Source organism: Homarus americanus, unplaced genomic scaffold (assembly GCF_018991925.1).
Source record: "Homarus americanus isolate GMGI-L3 unplaced genomic scaffold, GMGI_Hamer_2.0 scaffold41366, whole genome shotgun sequence".
NCBI classification, from domain to species: Eukaryota; Metazoa; Arthropoda; class Malacostraca; order Decapoda; family Nephropidae; genus Homarus; species Homarus americanus.
In genome coordinates this window covers 2,698,464-2,710,096 of record NW_024723541.1, presented here as the reverse complement: position 1 = coordinate 2,710,096, position 11,633 = coordinate 2,698,464, and the positions used below count along the sequence as shown (strand labels likewise).

Below are 11,633 nucleotides of genomic sequence, written 5' to 3'. Positions count from 1 at the left end.
GGCCTGGTGAATGGTCATGCACTATTGCCTGTCCCTCCACAAAGGCGTTTCAGCCTAAAAACCCAGGTGAACTGGTTAACTCAACCAGTCACATTTAATGATAAATATACAGTACTGTATAGATTTTTTCTTAATTAAGAACCAATTTTTTAAGGTACAAATACATAAATAGTAATCCTTGGTAAGGCCTCTTGTAACAATATGCCACACAGTAATAAGTCACCCTTCATTTCTGAACTCTAAGTTCTATGGTATTTAGTATACAATAATATCGGACAATTCAATGCCAACTATCATCAAAATGTAGTGTATTGCTGTCTACTTCTCTGACTGGTTACCAGTACTCTGAACTAACACCCATCACTAAAACATTAGTGTGCCAGGAACCCTAAAGCTCATTTAAACTAATTATAAGCTATTTCTCTTGAACCAAACCTATACATTACACTGTCAGGTTGATCACTTTCCACATAAGGAATGTAACTGGCTACCAGAAAGACAATATTCAGGTAATAAGTCCCAGTATCCTAATAACTACTGTAATTCAATACATTTTAGTTCATATTTTATCTCAAAAACACTACAAGAGATTCTGTACGTCATATTAAAATAAAGATATAAAAAAAAACACTTCAAAAACTTCAGTAATATGGAGAAAGTCTGAAAATTTGGGTAATTATTATAGTATAAGCAAACTATCACTGAGTGATAACAAACTGGCAATAAACCAACAAGCAAACTTAGAAGCTAAAGTTTGTTCATAAAGAAAAACATAAGCCAGATGATTTATGTTTGTGAAACAAGAGCTGAATAATCAACAGAATCTTTTTCTCAGTAAAATATGAAGTTTCTCATTCTTTCAGTACTCTAGTGTCAAAGCTGTGAGTTCTAATAGAGTACAATTAATTTTTTTACAAAGATATGGTTATTCAAAATTCAATCAAGTGATTATGATTTACCAGAAGTCATTTAGTAGTGAAGAACTAGTTTCTGGTTACCGACATACTGTACCTAGCTGCCACGATAAGTAGTATAACCATAAGGACTAAGGAGGAGAGGTATGTGGTAATGCTCTTCAGGCTTCTCAATAATGAACACAATCTGCAAGAAAAACAAGAAACTTATGTTTGACATTCCCACTTTATGGTAAACAGATACACTGATGGACAAAATAATAATTAAAGGCCACCACACTTTACCTGTGAAGCTGCCAACTATGGAAATAAAAGATCGAGGCAACTGGTGTAATGTGTGGCAGTGAAACATGGGTAGGTCAGAGGACATATGCAAGCTTGAGTGAGATGAAATGAGAATGGTGAGGTGGATGTGTAATGTGACACTGAAAGATAGGAAACCCTGTTCAAAGCTAAGAGGGCAGCTGACTACTGTAATGAGAATATTGGTGAAGTGAGTCAGTCAAGTGCAGTGTTGGCCACATTACCTACTTGTGTACCAAATAAAAGGCTCATTCTACACTGTGCTGTGTCCATACTACCCCTAATGGCATATCAGGCCACTCACACACCCTTTCATTGCTGAAAGACATTTACTACAACTGTAAAGGTATAGGCCCTCAAATCCAGGGCCCTTGGGACCAAGAATAAGTTGGTTTTGAGGATTTTCCAGTTTCCTGTGTCCTGGGTCATCCATGCTACCCAAGGACATCATGTTTTGCTTCTACTGACTCACACAAATTCATTTGAATGTTCGTTTTACTTCTTACATAAGAATATAAAGAAAATATCATAACTTATTCTGGGAAGAAAACGTCCGGTTTCAAGAATCTCTGGTTTCGAGGGCTTTGACCTGTACATCTTAACTGGGTTAAATAGTCATCGCAGGGCTCAAACATAACTACAGTACTAAACTTTCTACCACAAAATTGACACAGTCCAAACAACATCTATAATCTTGACAAAAAAGTTTATGATCATCAAGATTATGTCATGTTAATAGAAACATCATTCACCATAATAAATTTGAAATCACAACTCCAAAATATTATTAAAAAAATATGTAGCCTGACATGATGTTGTACCTACAAAATGCATAGATAATTTTCAATAGAGGGAAAAGAAAAAGAACATGCATTATGGGCATAAACAACCTACATCTTCAACTATAATAAGTGATTAATAAAGAACTAAACTTACTTCAACATAAGGGTAAAATCCACTGGTTCCTAACTGCTTGAAATAATCTCCAGTATCAAAGAACATCTTATAGGTTCCTTGGGTGAAGGCTTCTTGTGTAAGAAACTGTCCGGTACGGCCATCACTGTTTGTAACTCTGGAAATAATAAACTCTTGTGAACAGCTACACAGGAGTGTCACTAAACAGTAATGTACAGTACTGATCATACAAATGTCTTTATCTCCACTGAACAAGCTCTTTAATGGCATCTATTCCCACTAAAATCATGCAGAAAATTAACCAAATGCCTCAGCAACCATACAGTTTTAAACATTTAAGTATCAAACACCAAAGACAAAGGTTTGAATCTTCTGCTTGGGGAATCTATTTTGATCCTACGAAAACAAAAATGAATGTGTGTTTGCATAATATGAAGCAAAAATACAAAAAAAAATTGCAGTGTATCCAGCAATTTTACTTCCTGTACCTACTTAGTTGCCCATCTTTAGCTGCTTGCAAAAGAATGTGCCACTAATGAGAGAACATTGATAAATAAACAACAAACAGATGAAATAATATGGATGAACAGATTCCATTTTTATACTTCACATGAAAATTGAGGAAATGACTGAGTAGTTTACAGCCACTTTCTGTCTCTTCACAATTGTTCAAACTATGCTCCCTATTAATTCCACCTGCTCATAACTTTCTGTACCCTGTGACCCATTTCATACAAAACTGGGAGGAGCATACAGTATTACACTGAAAACAATACATTTCATACAATCAGCCAAGCAGAGCCAAGTTGGGTTTGGTTACTTGGATGGGTGACTGCATGGAAACACCAGAGGCTGTTGGCATTTAAACTAAAGTACCCTACTGGGAATAAGCATCTCATGGCCTTGTTAGCTATCCTTGGTCAAGTTGTTTAAATATCAATTACAATACAGGTTGTACCTCTCTAGTCCGGCATTCTGTGGTCCGGAAACTCCCGTGGTCCGGAACGATTTTAGTTTGTCCAATAGGGAAATAAGCAGCTTTTTTTTTTTTTTTTACTTATCTGAATTATCATTATTATTATTATTATTACAGGAGTATTAAATTTTTGCCCCTCAGGCCCCAATGTGGGTCAGTGACCTATGCCCGGGTGGGCTAATCCCCTTAAAAAAAAAAACAAAGCCGCGGGAAATTAAGGTTTGTTTACATCCGGCAGTTCGGCTGCTCTCTCTCTCTCTCTCTCTGCTTGTCTATACAGAGTACAACATTTAACCCTTCAATATATATGAGCAGTAAATAAGTGTTGCTTTCATATTCTTATGTAGAGCACTGACGATATGTTTTCACATGTGCGCACTTACATACGCGCAGTCTCACTTTTTTTTCACCATTAATGGTTAGCTACTTATATTGTTCCATTTATTAACATTAAGTAACATTACAGATACTTCAAACAACCATATTAATTTTTTTACATTAATTTTACTACAGCTAAAATCAGGGTCTTATTTTCTTCAGTTTTATATGTAGAACCAATCAGTCACTGGTTTTGTAAGCTTTAACATAAACAATGCCAGCAGCCGTCTCGTCTCCTCTAATATTCCACGTATTGTTAATAAATTGTATTGTTAATTTTGCACACACAAACATTAATTCAATAAAAGCAAATTCAGAAAGATTAATTAAAATATATATGAACAGTAAATAAGTGTTGCTTTCATATTCTTATGTAAAGTAATGACGATATGTTTTCACGTGTGCGCATGCGCACTTACATACTCGATCTCTCTTTTTTCTTTACCATTATCGTTAGCTACTTCTATTGTTCCATTTATTAATATTAAATAACATTACTGTACTTAAAACAACCATATTAATTTTACTACAGCTACAACCAAGGTCTTATTTTCTTCAGTTTAATATGTAGAACCTGTCAGTCACTGGTTTTGTAATCGACGAAAACAATGCTGTGTCATTTCCTCGTGTGTTTTAATATTCTATGTATTATTAATGAATTGTATTGCTCATTTTGCACACATAAACATTAATTCAATAAAAAAGACATTCAGTAATAAACAATAATGAATCTTTTATACATAAGAGAAATGACGCTATTTACACGATTATGCAAGTCGTCTGCACGTTGGCGGGCCGTTCAAACCCGTCGAAATTCAAATTTCTGCCGTCAAAATTTTATTTATTTATTTTTTGTGTTCTAATAAAATACGTTAAGAATTAAAAACTCGCGAAATTTGAGAAGCTACTATACGACATTTAACCCTTCAATATGTCTTCAAAGAGACCATGATGCAAAGAAAGTGGTGCTAGTGATTCCAGGCATAAGCACAAGTCACTATCTATCCAGGAAAAGGGTGAATTTCCATGGGCCAGCAATTTCCATGGTCCGGCACCGGTCAGGTCCCGAGGTTGCCGGACTAGAGGTACAACCTATATTTATGATTATTACTATACAGTGGTCCCTCGGTTAATGAGATTTCGGTTAACGATTTACCTTCCATAAGATTCTTAACTTCGGTTAACGAGCAATCCCTCGATTAACGAGTTTTTTACGAGCCGACTTCAACGTGTTTTCGCTTGCATTTGGCGGTCCACCAGCTGTAGTATTAGTCCGCCAATACAGTACAGTGGGGTATGCTACAACGAATCTAATTGGTTCTAGAACCTTGTTCGTTATAGCATTCGTTCGTTATAGGATTAATTCGTTCCAGGCCCCCAAATACAACCACTTAACACTGAAAAATATAATATAAAATTGTAAAAATTGTAAAAAAGTGCATAAATAAGCATCTAAACCCCTGAAATAAAGAACATCATTAATACTTGTAATAAAAAAACAATAAATTAGTAAAAAAAAAGAAAAAAAAAAGATTTTTTTTTTCTAAATAATGTTCATTGTAGGAGTTTCGTTCGTTATAGCAATCTCAATTTTATAGGTAAAACCGTTCGTTATAGGAATATTCATAGTAGGATCCGTTCGTTATAGCATACCCCACTGTAACTGGTTTTAGGGCTTAAATTCCATACTATTTTAGTAAATATCAAAAAGTTTATACTATTCAACAATTTTAAAAGTTTAATATTAACTTTTTTAGTCATTTTAACAATTACTGAATATAATTGAAGGTAAAGAAACTAGTTTCTGGCGTGCCATCCAGCCTGTTAACACACCAGACAGGCGTTAGTCTCTCTCTCTGTTTTCAGTGGCGGTAACATCTTGCTTGAGACTCTCTTTAACTAAACCCTTTTTTCTGTGTTTCCAAGCAAATTATTGGTCATTTTGAAATATATTTTACATATTAACAATATATAATGCAGTGCAGTGTTGAAATACACCAAGAGAACTAAAATTTTATGGGTGAAATGGTGCCATGGGGTGACTTCTCTTCCACCCCAATGCCTACTCTTCTTCCTTCTCCTCCACCCCCATTCTAATTCCCATCATCATCATCATCATCCAGGAGCCTTCTACATACACACCTCAAAGTAAGTGTACTTTTCTACCGGTTTTGTTGAATTTAGGCAATTTTCGGTGAGCTGGAACCAATTACCCAAAAACCCATTGCAACAATGGTTTCGGTTAACGAGTTTTTCGGTTAATGAGCAACCTGCTGGAACGGATTGTGCTTGTTAACCGAGGGACCACTGTATACAGCAAAGCTAACAAATAACAAAATTAGAAAGGCTTAATGTTATTTCAAGTTCTCTTTTTAGAATATATGAGGCAGCCTTTTTACTTACTTGTCTGCCACTTTCTGCCAGTTACCATCATATAAACAGTGGAGAGTAATCTTCATATTGGCTGCTGGCTTTCCTGTAGCAGTATTTAACACATGGCATGTCAGGGGATTGCCAGACATGTTTACGTTTGATAGGCTCACAGACGGTACCTGAAATAATAATTCTTGTTTAATTAAAAAATACATAATACATAGATCTGACATAAACAGATCAATAACACACATACAAATAGAGAAAACTGAAGAAATGAAATAAGAAATCATAATTTATGATTAAGGAGTAGAAACAGATGCCTTGAGAAATTTATACCAATAAAACATCCATTGGCAGAGTCCATGTCTTCAAGAGAGCTTTGACATGATTAGCTACAAGATAAATTATCCAAGCAGACAGTTTTAGCTGCATGTAGCTCCTTATCCAATTGAATTAGGGTTCAATCATTGTTTCAACTCCAGCTGATTCAGTGGTTGTCCCCAGACCAGTGAGGCTAAAAGGTCAAGGATTGAAACCCTTAACAAAGACTTGCACATTCTAAACCATGTTTGGCCATAAATGGGATTATTTCTCCAGCCCTCTCAATACATACTAATTTAAAACCCCAAATATGAGAGAGAAAGGGAAACTAGGAAACTCTTTCTCCCCTGTCTGTCATAAAATGAAATGTCCCTATGTAATTGTTCATTCATAATTAAAAGGAACCACACACACTCAGTTCAGCCTGTAAGTCAGACTGTGGCATTCCAGTTTGTGCCAACTGAGTGTTCACACACACTATTCAACCCAACAGACCTTACTGACTCATATCCATTTTGAATTCAGCAGGGACAAGACAAGGTGTCTCCCACTCATTGACAATGAATCAAATTTTTTGGGCTTGTGTGTTTTGCCTTTGTCCAGGAAAAGAGAAAAAGATCATAAACAAACATGAAACAAAGAATTGGCTTCTCAAAAGATATCAATTTATAGGCGGCTGCATTTATGAAAAAAACCCACCTTACCCTAAAAAAAATTCCTACAAAAGGTTTCTCAACTGTTAATTATAGTATCAGGTGTGCTTAATAACATATCAAAAGTCTACCACAGTCTGACCACAAGAAAGGTCTAATTTTCAAGATGGCGTCGAATAGCCACCAAATCCTAAAAATGCCTGTACTCCTTCATTATTCATTCTAGAGAAGTAATTTTGATGTCTAACCCCATGTTTTGGTGGCCTAGGAATCTGTTTGGCTTGTTAAAAAACCGACATGATTACATAATTGTGAAATCCAAGATACAATTTGCTTTGTGTTGACTGTTTATTTACATTATTTATTAACTGACTTTATTTACTAATGACCTTCATTTTCGTATCTTTTCAGGCCTGACCATGAGACTTGCCCCATTTGCCGTGAAGACTTAGATGTTTCTAATGTGGTTGAACTTCGTCAGAAGGGAGCTGATGGAATCAACAGTGCGAGTGTGCTTGCTTTAGTTATGTAAAGACCGATACGTTTGTGCAGACCATTCTTGAGTGTTGTGACAGTCGTTCAGATGATTGGGCCTTCACTGTGAAAGGCAGGATTGAATATTATGGCTGTGATCTACATGCTGCAGACTGTATTTACCATCGCTCTTGCAGTGGTAATTTCCGGTCTGGGCTTAGCATACCACTACAGTTCCAGAATGTCCCAGAGGCAAAGCGCAGAACAGGAGCAGGCATTCATGAACGTTTGCTCTTACCTTGAGAATAATGTTGAAGAACAATTGACAATTTCACATTTACGAGAAAAAATTAAGGAATTTCTGATAAATACACATTCTGAACCATATGGAAATCAATACCTCAAAAGAAAATTGAAAGAACAGTATGGGGACAATTTTCATTTTGCTGAAGGGGAAGGCCTTTATGACATAGTGACAATGAGGGAAAAGACATCACAGATAATGAGATCTTATTTCAACATCCAAGCAAAGAACGAAGAATCACAGAAACAGGCAATCATTGAAACAGCGACACGACTCATTAAAAGTGATATCAAATCTAATGTGCCATCCGTTACAGATCAGTATCCAAGTGCAAAGTCACTCAAGCTTGATTCTGCCCTTTCGTTTGTTCCAGACACTCTGTAGATGCTGTTGAATGGTCTTTTCGTGGGAAAGGAGACAAGACGAAAGATTGCAGGAATAGGACATGCAATTGTCAAGGCAGTTCGACCACATGCTGTTGTAGCTCCCTTACAAGTTGGCCTTGCAGTGCAGGTACATCATATGTATCAGTCACAGTTCCTGGTGGATACCCTTCATGAAATGGGATTTAGTTCTTCTTATAAAGAAGTCATGCGTTTTGAAAAGAATGCAGTGGATTCAGTTGCTCCAGATTTGTTAGTGGATGACATTGATTTGCTAGACATGACATTTCTTTGTGCCGGGGATAATGTTGACCACAATATCCTTACTATTGATGGCAGGGGGACCTTCCACGGAATGGGGATCATAGCAGCACTTACCCCAGGGCGAAAGAAGAATCATGTCATTCCAAGGAGAAACGTTACCAACCTTGATTTTTCAGTGAAAAGTAAAATTCCAATCATTGAACATCGCTTCGCTAAACATGTGCGCCAAACCATCATGTTTGAACAACTCCAGGCATTGGTCAGCAGTGATAAGATAATTGATGTACTGTGAGAGCTTTCACTAAACTTCAAGCAGGAAACCCCTGGGTGGCAGGGAATGATGCATATCATTCATCAAGGATTAGAGCATCCAGACCAATCATCAATTGCATTTTTGCCTATGATTGACTTGTACTCTGGGGACAAGACATGCATTCTGTCCACGCTTGATTTCGTTTGTGATCTCGCTACCAAACACCATGCTCCGGCCATTATTACGTTTGATCAGCCCCTGTATTGGAAAGCTGCAGAGATCATCATGGATGCACCACAGAGTAGCCACTTGAAAAGCACTGTCTTGATGCTTGGATGTTTTCACACATTCATGAACCTTCTTGGTGCAATAGGCACACTGATGGAAGGCACAGGCCTCAGGAGCATTATGGAAGTTATCTATGGTGGAAATGCCATCCAGCATATGATGACTGGAAAATCAGTGCAAAGAGCTTTCCGTGGACATTTGCTGGTGGACAGATGTCTCAGTCACCTGGTTGTGTCGGATCTTGGATTTTGTAATTCTGTAATCACTTCACTATTATTTTAAATATGCTAACTGGATTCCTAGATCCCCAAAACATGGGGTTAGACAACGAAATTACTTGTCTAGGATGAATAATGAAGGAGTAACGGGCATTTTAAGGATCTGGTGGCTAACTTCGACGCCATCTTGTAAATTAGACCTTTCTCGTGGTCAGACTGTTGTAGACTTTTGATATGTTATTAAGTACACCTGATACTACAATAAACAGTTGAGAAACCTTTTGTAGGAATTTTTTTGGGGTCAAACCATATTTTCAACTGACTATTATGCATACTGTTTAATATACTGGGGAAGTTAGGTCAGGTTAGGTAGGTTTGTTTGGTTTGGTTGGTTAGGTCTGTTTTTCATAGCCACAAATGTTATGTAGCTTTTATTTTAAAAATATCCATTTTTTAACATATTTCCACAAACTACAACAATGTCTACTATAATTCAACAATGAAAATCCGGCGTTTTCATAATTGTTTTCAATCAATTTCGCTCGCGGGTTAGTCCTATATAATTACCAAATGAGGCAACATTTACTAGGACCTAATAGAACCTGACCTAACCAACCAAGGAAACCTATCCAACCTTACCTAACCTCTTAGCCAATAAGAACATAAGAAAATAAGGAGTCTGCAATAGGCCGGTTGGCCTGTGCATGGCAGCTCCTGTCGAGAGTTACTACCACTCTCTATCATCCATGAATCTATCTAGCCTCCTTTTGAAACTTTCCAGAGTTCCCGCACTTACTACAAAGTTGCTAAGCTTGTTCCACTCGTCCACCACCCTATTTGTGAACCAGTTTCTTCCTATCTCCCTCCTAAACCTAAACTTATCCAACTTGAATCCGTTGCTCCGAGTCCTATCCTGCTCGGATATTATAAGAACTTTATCTATATCCCTTTATTGATTCCTTTCACCCACTTAAATACTTCTATCATATCTCCCCGCACTCTTCGTCTTTCTAGGGAATGCAAGTTAAGTTTCTTTAACCTATCCTGATATGGAAGGTTTCTAAGTCCCTGAATCATTTTGTCATTCTTCGCTGCACCGACTCTAGTGAATTTATATCCATTCTATAATAGGGGCACCAGAACTGAACCGCATAATCGAGGTGCGGCCTGACTAGCGCAAGATATAGTTGCAATAAGACCTCTGCACTCTTGTTACTTACACTTCTAGATATAAAACCCAATACTCTGTTTGCCTTATTTCGAACATTAACGCACTGTTTTCTAGGCCGTAGGTCCGGGCTTACAAGTACCCCTAGGTCTCTTTCACAAGTCGACTTCTCTAGGTTGATGTTGTTAAGGCTGTATACATTATACGTATTTGTTCTTCCAATATTAAGTAGAAGTGCACTCACAGTAAAATATCGTTAGTAGGAACTTAGCCAGTCACGGCAAAATATCCACTACGAATACAAAATGCTAATTGAAATGGATTCTATTACCTAAGAATACAATATCACATACACACATCATGTGGGCTAGGTAGCTCCAACATTCGACCACAGAGCCACTTTCGGTAGTGTTTAAGTTTCTGAGGTAAGACTCGTAAAAAAGAACATAATTTGATTTCCATCCACTTGTGTTTTGTAACCAAAGGGAGATGGCCAAATGCCCCCTCTTCCCACTATTCACGTCACTGACCCTCGTATATATTTTGAGATTAAGAAGTTCTAATTATCACTCTGTGCACAAGACTTACTGGATTATTCTTTATGTTAAACTTATGGGTAAAATGAGTTTTTATCGAATGACATTGAGGGATGAGGATAGCCAGTTTGAGGTGCTTCTACCTAGCGGTAGTTATCTGAAAGGCCTGATAAAATTATTTCTACCAACTAACCTTCTGATTGCTTTCCAAATGCTTCTGAATAACTTGTAGTCGAGAACAATCAACGGGCATTTTGCTATTGTTATAAACTAACCTTAACACCACTGAATGGTTTACGAATAACCTTTAAATTAGTTTCAGCTGGGAACCCTCAGTAGTCTTCACTCTTCTGCGGCTAAGCAGTGTTGCCAGATACTTGTGAGTCGTGATCAAAAGTAGCGGAAACAGGCCTTAAAAGTAGCGGATCTAAAGAGAGAGAAAAAGAGAGAGAGCGAGAGAGAGAGATACATAGATAAAAAAATATGTACATAGATATAGATATACTACCTGTAAAGGTATATAACTGACAACTTATAGCTTTAACTTGGCACTTATTTGTTGCTCTTGTTCCTTTTTGTTCTAACAAAAAGAGCTTTCTTCTTGTTTCTTGTTTCAGTTAAATTAACATAACTTTTCTTCTTTTTAATCTTACTTAAATTAACGCAACTATAAATCTTTTGTAAACACACATCACTTTTAGGGAGATTGAAGTTTCTACTTAATAGATCTACACTGTTCAGAAGGTCTTACTCTTCTGCATCTACTTCCTCTTCTCTATAGATTGATGAGTCATAGTTCAGGGTGGACATTAGAGGATCAAATGACGATCAACAAGTTCTATTTAGTTTAAGGCTTGTTTTTATTCTTAATATTGGCGTTAAGAACTCTAGCCCCATCCTGTTCCTCAA

General features: G+C 36.9%; 1 protein-coding gene across 1 annotated transcript; it reads right to left on the bottom strand.

Moving 5' to 3' along the window:
• Positions 1–679: 679 nt before the first annotated feature.
• LOC121863523 (5-hydroxyisourate hydrolase-like) lies at positions 680–11,084 on the bottom strand. Its single transcript, XM_042362206.1, has 4 exons — positions 10,918–11,084; positions 5,890–6,038; positions 2,154–2,289; positions 680–1,101 (listed from the first exon to the last, which is right to left on the bottom strand). The coding sequence occupies exons 1-4, from the start codon at positions 10,975–10,977 to the stop codon at positions 1,012–1,014; spliced, it is 435 nt and encodes a 144-aa protein (XP_042218140.1). The 5' UTR covers positions 10,978–11,084; the 3' UTR covers positions 680–1,011.
• Between the last annotated feature and the right edge of the window lie 549 nt (positions 11,085–11,633).